A 20,871-nucleotide genomic window follows, 5' to 3' on the forward strand; every position below is an offset into this window, starting at 1 on the left:
ATATGAAATCATATACTGATGTGTTAGATGAAAGAACACGCTATATGCTGTGGATATCACACATTGACATGCTAGATATCTGAAGGGGCGAGATCGTTTTGATCAGTGCATCTGCTGGTAGCCAGAAAATATCAAGAGATGGAGAGTATTGTATGACATGTGTAACTTGTGGAATGCCCAGATTGATGATTATTAGTGTTATTATCATACACGATGAACAGAAACCTGAAATGTTATCATATTCTAGATAAGACTGAAGAATAATTTGGATTGAATTATAGACTGCAACTCAAAGAACTACCCTTACAGTAGACTAACATTTAGTCTCTGAAATCTTATATTACACAATGTCCTTCTTAACTCTAAAAATATTTAAAAAATTCCCTATTTGGAATAGAGCTAGCTTGAGCTGGCTAGACTTGCTTTTGTATGCATTTCTAGATTATTTTTTTTTCAAAAAATAAATATATGCCACGGTCATGGTGCAGGACTACCCTTACAGTAGCAGCCTTAAGTCCGGTTTGGTCTGTTGAAAACAGACTCTCGTTGGCAGCGGATGATGTGTATGCAGTATACGTTACAGACAGAACTGCAAATGCCTTCTTAAAGACCAGAGTTCGGCCAAGAGAGTTAGGCTGCGAGAGGAACATACCACTTGTCCGTCCTTCCAATCAATGAGATATACAGCTCACCTCAATGTACTCCCCACACATGTAACATCACATCTTGTTTACCCTTCTTGAAGTATAACTTCAAGTTCTTATCGTACACAGAACACTCCTAAACCTATCATAAAACAAAGGCAATATGAAAGAAGATGTGTTACAGGATACCACTGTAGTAAGAGATGTACATCCTAGATGATGATGATAGTAGCAGATGGGAGACGTTACTTAAAGTATTTGTCAGTTTAATTCAAGCTGGTGAAAGTTAGCCAAGTTATTGTGACTTACCTGCCACGATGATGGCCAGCACCAGGGAGAAGAGAAATATGGTATCCATTCCAGAGTGAAGAAATCCAGAGAATTGGAACACTCACATACTGCTAATCCTGAAACAGTAGGAAGAGAGAGTCTTATAGCGTAATATCATCCTCCGACAATCACAGACTGCTAACCATCACATAGTGCTTAGAGCTTCGGATCCCTCCCTCGCTCGCTGGGAGAGTTCATTAACGCGTAGGGGTGTGGGCAGTGGCACTGTTCTGGTTGAGTGAGCTTGGCTCTATCACTGATTGTGTGAGTATTGAACACAGTCAGTGCCTTTCTTCACACCTGCTGGGTGAGTGCATTGAAGTCAGGGGTGTTGGTAATGGGGTGTGTTAATAGGGAAGGCACTGTGCGGCAGAATAGGCTGGCCTTGAAAAAGTCATGAACACAGCACCTGAAATGTGAATGTTTATTAATAAACGCTATGGCTATATATAGCCAAGTAAAGAAGTGAAGGCCTGACTTAGACACATGTTAGAGGGGCCCCGGTAGTAAATCTCTCATCTGCAGAGCCTTGTTGATAGTTGTGGGAGACATGTGAGGGATGGGGAGGGGTTACACAGTGGGATATACGCTGTATGTTACACTGAGGGATATACGCTGTATGTTACACTGAGGGATATACACTGTATGTTACACTGAGGGATTTACGCTGTATGTTACACTGAGGGATATACACTGTATGTTACACTGAGGGATTTACGCTGTATGTTACACTGAGGGATATACGCTGTATGTTACACTGAGGGATATACGCTGTATGTTACACAGTGTGATATAAGCTGTATGTTACACGGTGGGATATATGCTGTATGTTACACGGTGGGATATATGCTGTATGTTACACTGTGGGATATATGCTGTATGTTACACTGAGGGATATATGCTGTATGTTACACGGTGGGATATACGCTGTATGTTACACTGTGGGATATATGCTGTATGTTACACGGTGGGATATAAGCTGTATGTTACACGGTGGGATATATGCTGTATGTTACACTGTGGGATATACGCTGTATGTTACACGGTGGGATATACGCTGTATGTTACACGGTGGGATATATGCTGTATGTTACACTGTGGGATATATGCTGTATGTTACACGGTGGGATATACGCTGTATGTTACACGGTGGGATATACGCTGTATGTTACATGGTGGGATATACGCTGTATGTTACATGGTGGGATATAAGCTGTATGTTACACTGTGGGATATATGCTGTATGTTACACGGTGGGATATATGCTGTATGTTACACTGTGGGATATATGCTGTATGTTACACTGAGGGATATATGCTGTATGTTACACGGTGGGATATACGCTGTATGTTACACTGTGGGATATATGCTGTATGTTACACGGTGGGATATAAGCTGTATGTTACACGGTGGGATATATGCTGTATGTTACACTGTGGGATATACGCTGTATGTTACACGGTGGGATATACGCTGTATGTTACATGGTGGGATATATGCTGTATGTTACACTGTGGGATATATGCTGTATGTTACACGGTGGGATATACGCTGTATGTTACACGGTGGGATATACGCTGTATGTTACATGGTGGGATATACGCTGTATGTTACATTGTGGGATATAAGCTGTATGTTACACTGTGGGATATATGCTGTATGTTACACGGTGGGATATATGCTGTATGTTACATGGTGGGATATACGCTGTATGTTACATGGTGGGATATACGCTGTATGTTACACGGTGGGATATACGCTGTATGTTACATGGTGGGATATACGCTGTATGTTACATGGTGGGATATACGCTGTATGTTACACGGTGGGATATAAGCTGTATGTTACATGGTGGGATATAAGCTGTATGTTACATGGTGGGATATATGCTGTATGTTACACGGTGGGATATATGCTGTATGTTACACGGTGGGATATATGCTGTATGTTACACTGTGGGATATACGCTGTGGGATATACGCTGTATGTTACACTGAGGGATATACACTGTATGTTACACGGTGGGATATACGCTGTATGTTACATGGTGGGATATACGCTGTATGTTACATGGTGGGATATACGCTGTATGTTACACGGTGGGATATACGCTGTATGTTACACGGTGGGATATATGTTGTATGTTACACTGTGGGATATAAGGCTGTACAATACTGTTTAAGAAAATTAAATCAATTATTTAATTCTACAATCATATTTTTCAATCTCCCAATATTGTTTTAAAACATGTTTTTATGAATCAATAACCATAGCCAAACATAAAATTGGATGGTACACTAAATTCACTTGCCTCCTAGATAAGTTTGACATCAAAGAAAATGATCTAATGTCTTGCTCCGTAAGACCTGAAATCAAATTTTACAGACATGTTCCACTTATCGCTTCAAGATAAACCAAATCAATTAAATTCAACAAACTTGGAACATATAGAAACTTTAAGTCAGAAATACAACTTGAAGCCTATTTTGAACACTTTCAGATAAAACAACACAGTGCCCACTTCACCAAGCTAAGGCTGAGTGATCACAGGCTAAAACTTGAACTGAGTGAAAACAAGACCACTAACACCTTGTGAAAAACGTCTCTGTGATCAGTGAGTGAGTGAGTGTGAGTTGGGTTAAACGCCGCTTTTAACAGTATTCCAGTTATATCACAGCGTGTCAGCTTAATGTGGGAGGAAAGCCCGAAGTGATGCAGGTCTCAGACGTTTACCACTTCGGTTAAACCCACGAGCACGGGTATGGTGCTGACAAACCTAGAAACATAATCAGGGCAAACCGGGATTCGAACCCACAATCATAGGTTTCTGGCGTGCCCAAGGGACGCCTTGAAGATGAAGAACTCTATCTGATGTCTTGTAGTACATTTGCAGATGTAAGGCACTCCCTGTATAATTCTCTTTACTTAAAACATAATTATTTTGAAAGCCTTAACATCAGAGAATATTTAGTCTACTTTATTTCAAATAATGAACCATTTAACATAGAAATAATATGCGGTCATGTATACTACTTCAAATGAATCTGAAGTACTTATTATAGACCCAAGTCATAACGTAATATTTTGTCATACTTTGTGTTGTTATCCTGACTACTTATGTATCTGTTCATATAGTTTATAGAATAGTGTCACTGTTTCTACATGGAACGTTTGAGCAACAAAATCTTGTACCTTGTATCTTGTACACTGGTGGGATATAGGGAAATAGTGCTACACATTACACTGGGATGAAGATGAATATTTCTGTACATTACACTGTGAAACACAGGGATATAATGCTGTACAATGCACTGGTGGTATATAGGGAAATAGTGCTACACGTTACACTGGGATGAAGGTGAATATTTCTCTGCATTACACTGTGAAACACAGGGATATAATGCTGTATGATCGACTGGTGGGATATAGGGAAATAGTGCTACACGTTACACTGGGATGAAGGTGAATATTTCTGTACATTACACAGGGAACACAGGGATATAAGATTCAAGATTCGAGTTTCAAGATATTTATTGTACAGAACACCCAAGCAGGGTACTTATCTGTACTACAGATATAGAATGTTTTATAGAAACATCAACACAGTAAGGCTAACATTATAGAAAACCTTAAATAAGGGGGGTTAATGACAGCATTTATGGGAACTGTAACGACAAGTTATGCGTTATGAGGGCAGATCTTCTGGAGAAGATATAAATAATCTTTGAGACACTTTTGGCAGTGACATTGCTAGGATTTAGTATCATTGCCAGAGATTTGGCTTCGTTGTGAAAGTTGTCAGGATTAATTATCTGCAGTAGTATAATGCTGTATGATGCACTGGTGGTATATAGGGAAATAGGGCTACATGTTACACTGGGATGAAGGTGAATATTTCTGTACATTACACTGTGAAACACAGGGATATAATGCTGTACAATGCACTGGTGGTATATAGGGAAATAGTGCTACACGTTACACTGGGATGAAGGTAAATATTTCTCTGCATTACACTGTGAAACACAGGGATATAATGCTGTACGATGCACTGGTGGTATATAGGGAAATAGTGCTACACGTTACACTGGGATGAAGGTGAATATTTCTGTGCATTACACTGTGAAACACAGGGATATAATGCTGTATGATGGACTGGTGGGATATAGGGAAATAGTGCTACACGTTACACTGGGATGAAGGTGAATATTTCTGTACATTACACAGGGAACACAGGGATATAAGATTCAAGATTCGAGTTTCAAGATATTTATTGTACAGAACACCCAAGCAGGGTACTTATCTGTACTACAGATATAGAATGTTTTATAGAAACATCAACACAGTAAGGCTAACATTATAGAAAACCTTAAATAAGGGGGGTTTATGACAGCATTTATGGGAACTGTAACGACAAGTTATGCGTTATGAGGGCAGATCTTCTGGAGAAGATATAAATAATCTTTGAGACACTTTTGGCAGTGACATTGCTAGGATTTAGTATCATTGCCAGTGATTTGGCTTCGTTGTGAAAGTTGTCAGGATTAATTATCTGCAGTAGTATAATGCTGTATGATGCACTGGTGGTATATAGGGAAATAGGGCTACATGTTACACTTGGATATTGGGGAATATTTTCTGTGCATTACACTGTGAAACACAGGGATATAATGCTGTACGATGCACTGGTGGTATATAGGGAAATAGGGCTACACGTTACACTGGGATATAGGGGAATATTTTCTGTGCATTACACTGTGAAACCCAGGGATATAATGCTGTACGATGCACTGGTGGTATATAGGGAAATAGGGCTACACGTTACACTTGGATATAGGGGAATATTTTCTGTGCATTACACTGTGAAACACAGGGATATAATGCTGTACGATGGTGGCATATACAAGAATATTGGAATGGCACACTGGGGGATTGAGGGATATTACTAATCAATACTTCATGAACATGTGTATATTTGGCTTGGATAAGGATTTTACCATCAATTTGGTTTGTTTGTTTACCAGAACACACCAGGCTGCCATTGTATAAAGCAACCTTAGCGCTATACGTTAGTCTATGCTAACGTATGGGAGTTACGATCACCTTAGCGCTAAGATCGTTTTTTACAATGGCACCCAGGGCAGTTGCAGTGTACAGTGTAAGGGAACTGAGCTAATCTGAGTCGGGGGGTGAGATATGGGTACTCTGAATGTTGGATGGTAGTCCTATGGTTCTAAGGGTCAGCTCACAAGGCCCCAGCATGCTGGTTCTAAGGGTCGGTCAGCTCACAAGGCACCAGCATGCTTGTTCTAAGGGTCATCTCACTAGGCCCCAGCATGCCGACACTTGACAAAACAACCTCTCTCCATCCTCTGACAACAAAACTCCACAAGTGGGAAAACAAAACATCGCTCAATTTCCTATCATAAATAAATCTCTCTTTTAGAACAAGTGAAACTTCCTATCATAGCACTGTTCTCCCATGGATCTCTGTGGATTTGAGACAGGCAGTCTGATGTGGCCAAGGCTGGGGCTACACATAGACTCTCCTGCAGCTCGGGAACTTACCAGTCATAGCTTCTGATGAATAATGTTATTAACTTGGCATATCAGTATTGATTTGTTGTAATAATGAAGTATAATTCCTGGTATTTACCCCATGACGTCAATTGCCATATGTGAAATATGTAAATCTTGACATTTATAACAAAGATGATTGGAATACTGCATCTGGCTGTGTTATTTGAATTTTGTCCATCAGCATCTATGAATGGTTATACAGAAGATACTGCCACAGTTCTGTATTATGTTGACTTAAACAGGCAGTAAAACACCCGCCATCCCTGCTAGCTGAACCTAGGGCTGATGACATGTACAGGGTAATACTGAACCTAGGGCTGATGTCATGTACAGGGTTATACTGAACCTAGGGCTGACGACATGTACAGGGTTATACTGAACCTAGGGCTGATGACATGTACAGGGTTATACTGAACCTAGGGCTGATGACATGTACAGGCTTATACTGAACCTAGGGCTGATGACATGGACAGAGTTATACTGAACCTAGGGCTGACGACATGTACAGAGTTATACTGAACCTAGGGCTGATGACATGGACAGGGTTATACTGAACCTAGGGCTGACAACATGTACAGAGTTATACTGAACCTAGGGCTGATGACATGGACAGGCTTATACTGAACCTAGGGCTGATGACATGGACAGAGTTATACTGAACCTAGGGCTGACGACATGTACAGAGTTATACTGAACCTAGGGCTGATGACATGGACAGGGTTATACTGAACCTAGGGCTGATGTCATGTACAGAGTTATACTGAACCTAGGGCTGATGACATGGACAGAGTTATACTGAACCTAGGGCTGATGACATGGACAGGGTTATGCTGAACCTAGGGCTGATTACATGTACAGAGTTATACTGAACCTAGGGCTGATGACGTGTACAGAGTTATACTGAACCTAGGGCTGATGACATGTGCAGGGTTATACTGAACCTAGGGCTGACGACATGTACAGAGTTATACTGAACCTAGGGCTGATGTCATGTACAGGGTTATACTGAACCTAGGGCTGATGTCATGTACAGAGTTATACTGAACCTAGGGCTGATGACATGGACAGGGTTATACTGAACCTAGGGCTGATGACATGGACAGGGTTATACTGAACCTAGGGCTGACGACATGTACAGAGTTATACTGAACCTAGGGCTGATGACATGGATAGAGTTATACTGAACCTAGGGCTGATGTCATGTACAGGCTTATACTGAACCTAGGGCTGATGACATGTACAGAGTTATACTGAACCTAGGGCTGATGACATGGATAGAGTTATACTGAACCTAGGGCTGATGACATGGAGAGAGTTATACTGAACCTAGGGCTGATGACATGGACAGGGTTATACTGAACCTAGGGCTGATGACATGGACAGGGTTATACTGAACCTAGGGCTGATGACATGGATAGAGTTATACTGAACCTAGGGCTGATGACATGGACAGAGTTATACTGAACCTAGGGCTGATGACATGTACAGGCTTCTCATTGACATGTAATTTGGTTCTCACCAGATATCACAACTGGTAGAGAGAAGGAAAAGTTTGGCTTATCTTGGTCCTCAGCATGACTGACCTGATGACAGACTCACTGGGTGTCAGCTGTAACCGGCTCTCTGACACACCAGTTCTCGTCTAAGGCTCAGACTTCAGGATCCCTTCTTATCACCTTGTTACATAGCTACATAATCTTTCATCAGAAACTGGGAGTATTAGCTGGACACAGTAGTACTGAACAGATTAGCATGTCAAGCAGCTTGCGGTGTGATGGGTTGGTTGTGTCCAGCGTCCCTTGCTCTGTGGGGTGAAGGGCACTATGGCTGAGTCACAGTTCAGGGGGAGGGAGGGGGTGGTCGCTGGGGCACCTGTTGTAGCTGCCATGGCCATGTTATCACACAGACAATCAGCCATGAACTCATCAGGAATAGAACAGATTGCAAATACCATTTCATGTTAGTTGTATGGGCTTCGACTAACATCTAGGTCTTGAAATAAAGTTATGTATAAAGATTAAATAATAATAATTCTATAAAGAAACCTCAAGTACGTAGGAAGTCTCGAGTCCTGGAGATGAAACAAGGATGTGTATTGGCTGCAAGAGCTGAAAATGGAAGGAGTATGAGGTTGCTAGAGCTGAGAAGGGGATGAGTATAGGCTGCTAGATCTGTGAAGGGGATGGGTATAGGCTGCTAGAGCTGAGAAGGAGATGAGTATAGGCTGCTAGAGCTGAGAAGGGGATGGGTATAGGCAGCTAGAGCTGAGAAGGGGATGAGTATAGGCTGCTAGATCTGTGAAGGGGATGGGTATAGGCTGCTAGAGCTGAAAAGGGGATGGGTATAGGCTGCTAGATCTGAGAAGGGGATGGGTATAGGCTGCTAGATCTGTGAAGGGGATGGGTATAGGTTGCTAGAGCTGAGAAGGGGATGAGTATAGCCTGCTAGAGCTGAGAAGGGGATGGGTATAGGCAGCTAGAGCTGAGAAGGGGATGAGTATAGGCTGCTAGATCTGTGAAGGGGATGGGTATAGGCTGCTAGAGCTGAAAAGGGGATGGGTATAGGCTGCTAGATCTGAGAAGGGGATGGGTATAGGCTGCTAGAGCTGAGAGGGGGATGTGTATAGGCTGCTAGAGCTGAGAGGGGGATGTGTATAGGCTGCTAAAGCTGAAAATGGAAAGAGTATAAGGCTGCTAGAGCTAAAAAGATGCTGCATTTAGGCTGCTAGAGCTGAAAAGGGGTGGGTGTTTACCGTAGCTAAAATGGGGGTGCGTTTAGGCTGCTAGAGCTGGAAATGGATTTAGTATAAGGCTGTTAGAACTGAAAATGTGCTGAGAAGGGGAAGAGCAAGGCTGCTATAGCTGAGAGGGGGATGTGTATAGGCTGCTAGAGCTGAAAATGGAATGAGGGTGATTGTTATATTAAACAATTTCTCTGGTGTCTTAGAGGCAAGGCCAGCTGAGGGAAGCTAGTGTGGGCAGTACCACCACAAACGTCAAAGGAGGTGAAGAACTCTAGTCAAGAGGCCATGAAGCTAGATTGGAACAATTAAGGACAAGGGCCTGTTTCATGATGGAGACCTGTGGACTCTTCTCATAGATTTTATATCACTGTCCAGAGAAGCAACACTCTTGATGTAAAGAAGGGCTCTTCAGTATCAGAGGCTGAAAAGTGGAATAATATAACTAGAAAGAAGAGTGACTGTCATGGAGAAGTAGGGCAATCAGTTAACATACATCACAGAGGCACGAATGGCAGAGCTGAGATCTCTGCGGAAATCGACCAGATTGTGTCAGTTTTCAAGTTAGAAGATGGCCAGTGCCAGGCAGATAAACAAGCACCTGTTAGAAGAGATCTAACATTGCGAGTGGCAATGAGAGGAAGCCAGGAGATGTACAAACTACTGGGTGTATAAACTAATGTACCAGTGGGTTTGGCAGGGGAATCAGGATTGCAACTTGGACGACAACATAATTTGGGTGGAAGATGCGTTTACCAAGCTGGCAGGGCTGGAGATTGTAGATATGTATATACGGGATGGTTTGTGGGAGGGAGGGGGTGGAGAGGGGTGAAGGAATGGGTGTGTTAATGAGTTGGGTGGCGGAGTAGTGTGCCTCAGGGTGGCCTCCAATAAACTTTTGACAGTCTGTCTGCCAGAAAGTGTCTTTTGGTTAGGGTAGGGGAATATGTGTCATTTGGGGGGGGGGGGGGTGACTGGTGAACACTACAGAGCATCTCACTTTCATGTGTTTTACGCAAACTGTCTTCTTGATGGTAAAAAAATAAATTACAAAACACACACTTGAAGAAAGTATAAACATATCTGCCTATTACTAAATCGATAAGACTAACCGTCTATGCAAAGGTTACAAATGTGCTTGAAGATGTTGACATCTTAACACTTTCTTTGAAAATACCGAAAGTCATAATAAAATAAATTGGGCCTTGAATAAGCAGATTTGGTACATTGCAGGAAAGTTGTCCTGACATGACCTTATTAGGACTTGCAAGCTGCCAGCTGTTGAGAGTTGGGGCAGTGAGGAGTAGGTTAGTGCTCATCTCATTCAAACAGCTCATCCAGATGAAGGACACAGTACTCATGGATAGCTGAAATAGGAAATTATGTTTTTGCACATTCCCCTCATTTCTATTGGCTAGTGATTCAAAAACACATGCTATTCACATATGCGGAATCATCGTACATTGGACTTTGCTTTTGGAAGAGATTTCTTTTGATTATGGAAATGGTTTTGTCACATTTTATATATTTCAAAATTATATTGTTGGTTGCCTTTAAGTGAGATTGCTTTCCCATATTTCACACCAAATTATAAATGGGGTGCATGTTTTTGATTTTGTATTTTGTAACTGAAGTAAATTTTATGCTGTTCAAGCCTTTAACATTTGACAGCGAAGAGAGTGAGTGAGTGAGTTGGGTTTAACACCAGCGTGTCAGCTTAATGTGGGAGAAAAGCCCAAAGTGATGCAGGTCTCAGACATTTACCACTTCGGTGAAACCCATAAGCACGAGTATGGTGCTGACAAACCTAGAAACATAATTGTGGCGAACCGGAATTCGAACCCACGATCATAGGTTTCTGGTGTGCCCAATGGACGCAACTCTTCACAGCGAAACGCGGCGCCTTAGACGACTGGGCCACCCGTGCCCCCGACAGTGAAGAGAACATTGTTGAAGTGTCGATGTTTTTCTTCTGAGAATTAGTCTCACGTCAGAGTGTGCACATGTTTGCATCACAAGTGGTGGGAAAATGTCATCTGCACAGCCAATCCAACCACCATGACAAGATAATCAATTTTAGAAGGTCTGAATTATTCGGAGCCATGTTAGGTGATCTGTTTACTTGGCTGAGGACATGTGTTTGAACGTGGGAAGAAAAGACGTAAAATGTATGTCTGCAATTCACATTTTACGTTCTATTTTCAATTCAGAATGAGTTGTTGTTTCAGCTGTTGCCATGGAGTGAGTGTAACTGGTTGTATTTGTGAATGAAGGATTAAAGTAGCTCCTTCATACATGTGATACCTGTGAAGGTAGAGGTTAGGATAGGTCTTCAGCAACCCATGCTTGTCATAAGAGGCAACTAACGGGATCGAGTTGTCAGGCTCGCAGACTTAGTTGATGCATGTCATCAAATCCCAATTGCATGGATCGATGCTTATGATGTCAATCACTAGATTGTCTGGTCAGATTAAATTATTTAAAGACCGCCGTCATATAGCTTGAATATTGCTGAGTGCAGTGTTAAACAACAAACAAACAAATATCGTTCTTTGTGAGCCATCCTGATCACATAACTTTCATTTCAGCCAAGCTTAAGAAGAGTGTTTCATTCTCACTGAAGAAATTAGCAAAAGGTTAATTCAGCCTTCCAATTTCCCTCCTGTAATTTGTTGGGGAACAGATGTCGTAAGTTGCTATGATTACTTTACAAGATAGAAATGAATACACAATTTCAAGATTATTATTGAACTTTTTGTGAAAAAAAATATATTCAGCTAACTAAATTATTCAGTAGCTGCCCACTCACATACGTGTACTGCATACAGGTGTAGTTTGTCATTGTAAAGAAATCCTTCATTCCCCTGGCCACAAAAACACAAATATTAGATTTTCAGTTGTTTTGTTCAAAACTGTGTTTGGAGACGTTTTACTTTGACACATCGGGATCTCTTTTATTGACAGATCTCTTGGTCAATATTTGATGGATACAGGGGCAAAAATAGGAAATGATGTTGGCTGACTTAAAATTAATCTTCTATAAACACTCTTGAAATAAATTCAAACAAAAATATAATGGAAACATGTTCAAAACAAGCTATTTACAAAACACAGTTTTATGAAAATATGTTTCAGATTTTGCAGAAAAAGAGCAGGTTCATCTGCAGAAAAATATGATAATAACATTTTATTTCACATGAACAGACCATCATTTAAGTTTCCATCCTGGTCTCTCATACTAACCCTGAAACAAATATATCCAATACAGCCCACGGCAGTCTATAACATTTGGCAAGTCTAGATTACTTCATATTCTGAAATTGAAGAGAGTCTCATGATACCTTTTTATTATATTTTATTCAGTAGTTTAATAACTGTTTATCTGTAAAATATTTTCATCTCTAGACATGAGGTTAGTCTAACCCTGAAACAAAAATATTCAAAAAGTCCCAAACTGGTAAGTCTAGATTTCTTCTTCGGAAAATGATAGATTCTGAGCTCATTTCTATTAAATATTCAAAGGCAATTTAACAAATTGAGACCAAGTGTGAGTCTAGGTCAGACAAGATGCTGCAGGCTGTAGAGTCAGGGGGAGTGGTCACACATGGCTGTCAGGGGTAATGACATCAGGTGAGTGAGGGTGTTTGTTAACCGACTGGGATGAGAATCTCATAATGAATTCACATGCCGTACCCTGCAATTGTAGGTGAACAGATAGACAAGTTTTCTAACACATTAGCACTGCTGATTTGAAGCTGTCTAAGATAATTTCATCACCAGTAGCGAGATAACAAGGAATTTGTTTGTGTCACTGTGCTTGATTCGGAACATTCCTGGAACCACAGTGTTAGTAATGATGCTGACATTTACAGAATACTGATCACAGCATACTGAGTTGCATACATAATTACTGCATCACTTATTAGCAAGTGTTACACTTGTGTCCTCACAGAAACTATAGGTAAATATACAACTCAAAAACCATTAAAGAACACCTGATTTTTTTCAAATGATTATTGTTAATCTGTCATGGTTGTGGCAGTTTTACTATAATCATATAAAAAAATGGGTCAAAAACTAAAAAATTTCACATGACTATCGTTGACTCGCCATTGCCATGACAGATTCACTTTTATCATATGAAACATTCAGGTGTTCTTTTACTTCTTTTGAGTAGTATATATCGCAGGCCGTCCCAGCCCAGTGTGGTAGATATAGTGCTCTCTCACAGACAGAGGAAGAAATGTATTTGTGCAATTATAGATTTATGGTAGACTAACATCTAGTCTCTGAAATGAACATATCTTACAGAAACAAACCAATTGTTAAATTATCTAAATAAAAATATAATGAAAAGGAGCCCAGAGACTCTCTTCATTTTCAGATACTGCAATAATCTAGACTTGCCAAACATTATAGACTTGCATGGGCTGTATTGGATATATTTGTATCAGGGTCTGTATGACGGACTAGATTTATGGAATTATGAGGAATACGGATTGTATGTCCCTGTGAATTAATTTTGTAATGTTTGAAACTTTCAACATTAAGTCTCCAAGGACAGATAATCCATATTCTGATTGTGAGTAGGCTATTCTTTATGTTATCCATAGTGTTTTTTCGGAGAAAATGTAGAAAAAGTTTATTTCCTGATCATAGTGGAGACATCATTACAGTAAGGATATTGATGGAACGATGTCACATTAAATCGTTTGTGACGTCATGAACAATGGATGACGTCTTCAATTATTTGCAACGATGCATCCATATGATGTCGTGTGAATATTGACAATGAAATCAATTAAATAATTGGAACTAGCCAATCAGCATGAAGGAAAAATTGTAATGTTCAGTGAAAAAATATGAAAATACTTAAATTAATTAAAATTAAAATAACTTTTATACCCCAAAGGAGATAACATACACAATGTATTTGGCATGAGAAAGGGAAAATCAGCCTGTCGTAATGTTTATGGAGCACAGTGTCAAGGCTGTATCAACAGTGATGTGGCATCAGGTGTTGGTGCAAGACACCCATGCTGTTCCCCAGTCAGGATGCTGCTTCAGATAGACTGAGTCGCCCACAGCTTGGCCTACCTTTAGATCTACAGGTCAGGACGACTTCCATTCAAATTTGTCACAAACAATATGAAAAAATTGAGCATTGATAGTAGCAGCTGAAAAAATCATATTTGATATGTTGTATAATGACTACTTTCTCAGCTTCTATACATAAAGTAATTACTAATTGACTGGTTTTTTTTACAGCTTTTAATTTATTTAAACAATTATCTGCCCCAGTGAAAAAACTTAATTTTCACAACATAATTTACCAGATTCACTAATGTATGTATATATTATTGAAGCCAAACAAAAACGGAAAAAAATTCTGACATGTTGGAAAATTTATTTGTCTGAGGGTGTCAGATTTCTAAACAAAGATTTTAGAGTTGGTTGGAAGAAGGTTGCCTCCAAGAGTCAGGAACTCAGTGTTACAAAACGGTGCATATTTATTAACTCTGACAACATACAAGTGGGTGTGAGATTGGAAGTAATTTACATATCAAGTTGAGTCCAGGCCCTGCTGAAGATGATGCTGTATTAAACATAGTCTTATCAGCTTTGTAACAGTTCATTACAAGTAGTAGTTAATGAGAACAGTTAAACTATCAGCAACTGATTAGGCAAGCTAAAAGGTTTTATGAACCAGACAAGAAGAATTTCTTTGTGATAAGGCCATGTTAGTTAATTAGCCCTGAGGGCAGGAGACAGTAGGTATTGCTATACATTAGAGATGGCACTGGGGTGGACTAATGAACACAAGAGACTTCAAGATGGATCTGTTATCTTATTGTCCCTGGGGGTTCCTGTCACTGCCATTAGTTGTGTGGACGATAGTGTTTCTGTTGTTAAGAGTAGTTGTATGGACAGCAGTGTTACCTCACACATGTGTCGCCCCACGCTTGGGGCTTCTGGTGATATACTCAGTGTCATTGTCTTCGGCATGTACACTTCGTCTTATGTACTTGTTTAACCTCTGAAATATTTCTGATTATTTCTTTGTTCCATTTGTCAACACTTTTAGCAATTTTGAAGTAATAAATACCTTGTATATGCAGTTGCTGATAGCACAGGTTGAATAACAAAACACATTACATCAGCTTTATGTTCAAAGTGATAAATGATTTGTATACAGATGCTGATAGTACGCTTGGGTTGAATAACTACAAACATCACAACAGCTTTGTACTCATGTCATAGTTAAACTCTTATGAAGTGATAAGTGATTTGTGGAGTATTGATGCCGACTGCACACCTTGAATAACAAAACACATTTCACTGGCTTTGTAGACACCTCATCATTGGTACAACAACCAGGGTTTTGGTGAATCTTTCTTTGATAAGTGCTGCATTTGGAAATATTTTTAAACAGTAAACTGTTGTCATAGCAGCAGTGATTGATGAGGTTATCAGGTGACCTTGCCAGGTAGATGTTGATACAGGTGGAGCAAGCATCAGTAGTTGTGAGGGAAGCAGTGCAGGAGGGATGCTGATTACCTCACCACAACACAACACTTGGTCTCACATATGTGCGCTATTTTGAAGTCTGGAACCTGTTAGTTTGTTTCCCCAGGGGAGTCTTCCGACTTGAAGAGAACATGTCCACGATGCATGCTTCATTGCAGGCTAGTTCTCACACAGCAAATAAAACAACACCTTTACTTGTTGATTGGTAAATAGCTGGCATTGAGCCAAGAGTTACAAAGAAAAAATAATATTTGTAATCTAATTTTTAAGGGGTAGGGGGTGAGCTCTAGTTTAGATTGTTAAGAGAGATGCACTGTTTGTTTTGTAAAAGAAACATGATCCAAAGCGTAGGGATGCAAATTTCGGATTATATATGCTGAAACTGAGTAAAAACCCAATTGCGTAGGTCGATGCTCATGATATCAATCACTGGTTTGTCTGGTCCAGACTCGATTATTTACAGACTGCTGTCATATAGCTGGAATACTGCTGAGTGTGGCTTTAAACAAGAAACAAACAAACAAACAAACATTCTTTCACTATTACTTGTGTTTAAAAGTGATAACTTGTTATTTTGCAGCGTGTATACTGGCTTTGATACAGAAATTCTAGTCAGGGTTACCTTTTCAGCATACATCATCTGAATGTGACTTTGAAATTATCCTGACATTATGCCAAAGTGTGTTAATATCCGCAGAGAGTGATGGCTGCGATATTTCCAGATTAATAGTTGGCAATTAAAACCTGTGTGGTAAATACCACCAAGCTGATAATGTCATCTTACCATGGCCCCCCACAAACAGCAACAACTTAATCACATCCACATGAAACACATCTCACTTTTACGATGTTGATTGTTCAAATTTTCTAGTCACTGTTGACAGTGACAAATGTAATCAGAGAATCTGGGGCGTGATGTCATCAAATATAATGTGAAAACAGACCTCTGTAATGATATCAGTAGAAACAGATTTTTTCGCCAGTCCACAATAATTTCTCATTGGACTGATGTTGGTGCTTGAACAATATCTACCACATTTCATGTGGAGGCTCTGAGTGATGGTGGGTTCCCATCCAAGATTTGCCTTGATTATGTTACGAGGTTTGTAATCCCCATACATGTGCTGGTGGGTTTTACCAAAGAGGTAAATGTTTAAGACTTATATTACTTTGGGCTTTCCTCCCTCAAACGACAGGTGGTGATATAACTGAAATGCTGTTCAAAGCAGTGTTAAACCCAAAGTCACTCACTCACTCACTCACTCACTCACTCACTCACTCACTCACTCACTCACTCACTCACTCACTCACTCACTCACTCACTCACTCACAACAGTGTTAAACCAACATTCACTCACCCTCATAACCCCCACACACATACACACACAGACAAACACACCCACACTCACTCACCTTCCAATAACCCCAACACACTCACTCACTCACTCACTCACTCACTCACTCACTCACTCACTCACTCACTCACTCACTCACTCACTCACAACTGGATGCCTATCTGCACATCCCCCTTAAACACATATAACAAAACATGCATTTATACATTTATACTGGATCACAAATAACAAAGTACAACAATGAACAGTTGCAAGGGTTGAATATAAAAAAGCAAAAGGAACGTCTTTGATTTGTATTCCTCAAACAGAAAAGATACTAAGTAATGGGATTCAAATGGCAAGACTTCCATCACAAAAGGGAATATGTTTTTTCTCAATTTTGATTCATCTATCAGCAGAAACTCAAAGAAAATCCCAGGTTATTTCAAGGGACATGTAATTCTGACTTTGTTGTGTACCACTGAGATGGCTGTGGTTAGTGTGATTGGTGTACCCGCCTCACTCCAGCCATACTGATTACCCAGAAGTACACATAAACATGTCAGACAGTCTGTGTGTTTGCTGGGGAGGTCTTCAGGTCAGCCATTACTACATGAACCTCACAACAAAACATCTTGTGTTTATTCAAGATAACAAAACAGCAATTATCTTCCTGTTGAAGGTGACAGCCTAATCAGATGTTATATCTGCTGATGTAACTGCCGATGTAATCGTTGATGATCGTCCTGGTTGATGCGGTCAGTTCATCGCTGTACAAACAGTTAGGTAACACTCAAACGACCAGTATCTACTTGGTTACAAAATGATCAGATTATATAGTCTATGGAATCTTTGATTACACAATACACTTCTTTCCTCTAAATTTTTTTTCTGATGCTGATGTGAGATAGAGCTGGCTAGACTTACTTTTTTACAATCTAGTTTGGTTTAGGTTTAATGAAATACATATATTCCACAGTCATATGACCTCATCTCCCTGTGTGCTAGACCACTAAGCCTTGCTCCAAGGCTGTTCTGAAAGAAATGTCTATGGATGTGTAGTAATTCTATCCTCTTAATAGGCAAGTCTAGATATGTGGACAGTGCATCTAAGGACTCCAGTCTCTAACTGGGACAACTTGTTGTTATTTACAATCTAGAAATTATAATTTGAGCTAATAATTATTGCTGTAGTGACTTGTGCAAGTCTATAGAACACTGTTCGTGCCAGGTTAACTTCTGAAGCTATCTGTTGCTGGTATAAATGATGTGAAGCTAACAGTTACCCAGCAGGAACCATGGTCTGTGTTGGAAGCAGCCACTTAACTGCTTGTACTATGAATTTTACAATGTAAATTAAACTTAGAAGTTATAACGGAAACTCTGTATATCATCCAATAAACATTAAGTATTTGTTATGTCATTTATCTGTATGTCATTATGTAAATATATTACACAACAATCCTCCATGTATGTTTACTTCTTATTGTTACTGTGCCATGTAAAGCTGTTTTGGGTCTGTTGATGCTGGGTGTTGTATGGTTACCTGATATGAAAATAAAACGGGCAAAACCCTTTCCATGATCATAAGAAATAGCTGCTGCGAACAGTCTGTGGTTGATTCTGACCATATCATAAGCATGTGTTTAATAATCACTAGCAACTATCGATGATACCAGGTGTTCGTGAAAAGGTGAGCATATTCTGCCTCACCGGGGGCATCCTTAACAAACACATGCAAAGGCAAGTCAATTGTTCACCTGAAAAAACATGAGAACATTAGTACAATTCAAGACAGGGAATTGCATCACATCATTTTTTGTCACTCATTGATCAAATTTGGAAATGTCATCCATATATCTACCAAACAACTTTTTGAAAACTTTACTCAGGCCATGAATGGTGTAAAAAACTTTTGAGCAAGATTTGTATGACACGCTTTGAAATCTTTGTAGGAAAAGCATTCTTAATTGTACCTCAGAAGTTGTGAAATGTAGACACAAAAGGCCAGGGGGCTGGAATATTACATCACTGCATGCCACACCAAAAATATGACTGGTGCTGTCAAGAAGTGAATTGAACAAGCTTCATCTTAAAGGATTAGTGAGTGAGTGAGTGAGTGAGTGAGTGAGTAGAGTTTAACGCCGCTTTTAACATTATTCCAGTTATATCACGGCGTGTCAGCTTAATATGGGAGGAAAGCCCGAAGTGATGCAGATCTCAGACGTTAACCACTTCGGTGAAACCCACGAGCACGGGTATGGTGCTGACAAACCTAGAAACATAATCGGGGCGAGCCAGGATTCGAACCCACAATCATAGGTTTCTGGCGTGCCTAAGGGACGCAACTCTGCACAGCGAATCGCGGTGCCTTAGACGACTGGGCCACCCGTGCCCCTCTTTAAGGATTACTTTTCAAATGTCATCTCTGTTGTTCTCTTCAGAGACCATACACAAATATGTGGTCTCTGGCCCTTGAACCACGTAAAGCAATAGCTTAACTAAGTCATTAAAGCGTTTGATCATCACACGGAAGCTCAGTTTGATTCCTCACAGGGGTACAATGTCTGCAGCTCATTCTTGATGTCCCCAACCATGAGACTGCAACATTATTGCTGAAAGTGGTATAAAAGTCTACTTTCTCGCAGAAACACTTGACAGATTGTGTTGAATGTGTAGAGGTTGTCTGTAACATATTTCTTCAAAATGGCTCTGGCTGTTCATTTTGCAGCTATCACAGCAGGTAATATTTGAGATGCTGGTGTTTGTGATCTGATAAACTACCCCAGGTTCCCCCCCTAAGTGTGAAGCTGGAGCAGTAGAATGCCCCTCTGTGGCATCTGTCTGGACAGTGATATCAATAATCTGGTGCTTCCATGATATGACCGTAACTCACAGTACTAATGCCTGATCTGAAACTGTATTTATTTTTATGATTCTATTTCGGAGGCCTTACTTAATCTGAACTGTGAATCTATGTTGTCTGGAGCGAAGCAAGTCGATATCGTAATAAAGCATCCTCCATTAAACAGTGTATTATGTCGCCTTTCTATTTTGATAAATACCCTGGATCCATTTCCTACCACTGCTTCACTCTTGGGCCTGATTCCAATGGCAAGACACAACGAGTATAGACGCTAGGTTAGTGAGTATGTTTTTACGCGGCTTTTAGCAATATTCCAGCAATATCATGGCGAGGGACACCAGAAATGGGCTTCACACATTGTACCCAAGTTGGGAATCGAACCCGGGTCTTCGGCGTGACGAGCAAATGCTTTAACCACCAGGCTACCCGACAGCCCCTCATGACACTAGGAGTATGCATCAAGTCATGAACAAGAGAAATCTTGTGCTGAGTTCGAGATAAAAGCATTTGCGGTGATGATGTCAATTCCAAAATGACGCTATGGTGGCGAATAGTTCCAGTGTATGTAACATAATAGGATGTAGATAAAATACAATGGATAATCCAAGCTGGTTATAAAGAGGAATATCACATGCTTTGAAAAACTTCTTACCAGCGCTGTCTAGTGTGGAGTAGGGCTGTAATGATTCACCGATTCCTACGATATCATCGATACTTAGGTACACACGATACTTGAATTGTCAGTTTGTGAGATTGCAATATGCTATAAATAGAACAGGAACTAACAGAGTTACTGTAAGCATGGCAGAACACAAGGACATGTTACCTGAGGACGTGCCGATTACATTCAAT

At 40.2% G+C, this 20,871-nt stretch overlaps 1 protein-coding gene across 1 annotated transcript in view; it reads right to left on the bottom strand.

Annotated features, from left to right (window-relative positions):
* The window catches only part of LOC124113640, a 97,313-nt gene that overhangs the window by 41,436 nt on the left and 35,006 nt on the right, over positions 1 to 20,871 (bottom strand). The window contains exon 2 of the mRNA XM_046474097.2: positions 954 to 1,051. Coding sequence (XP_046330053.2) covers positions 954 to 1,002 — 49 coding nt within the window. The 5' untranslated portion in view covers positions 1,003 to 1,051. The remainder of the gene's footprint in view (positions 1 to 953; positions 1,052 to 20,871) is intronic.

Source organism: Haliotis rufescens, unplaced genomic scaffold (assembly GCF_023055435.1).
Source record: "Haliotis rufescens isolate VD_foot unplaced genomic scaffold, xgHalRufe1.0.p SCAF_5, whole genome shotgun sequence".
In the NCBI taxonomy this organism is placed as follows: domain Eukaryota; kingdom Metazoa; phylum Mollusca; class Gastropoda; order Lepetellida; family Haliotidae; genus Haliotis; species Haliotis rufescens.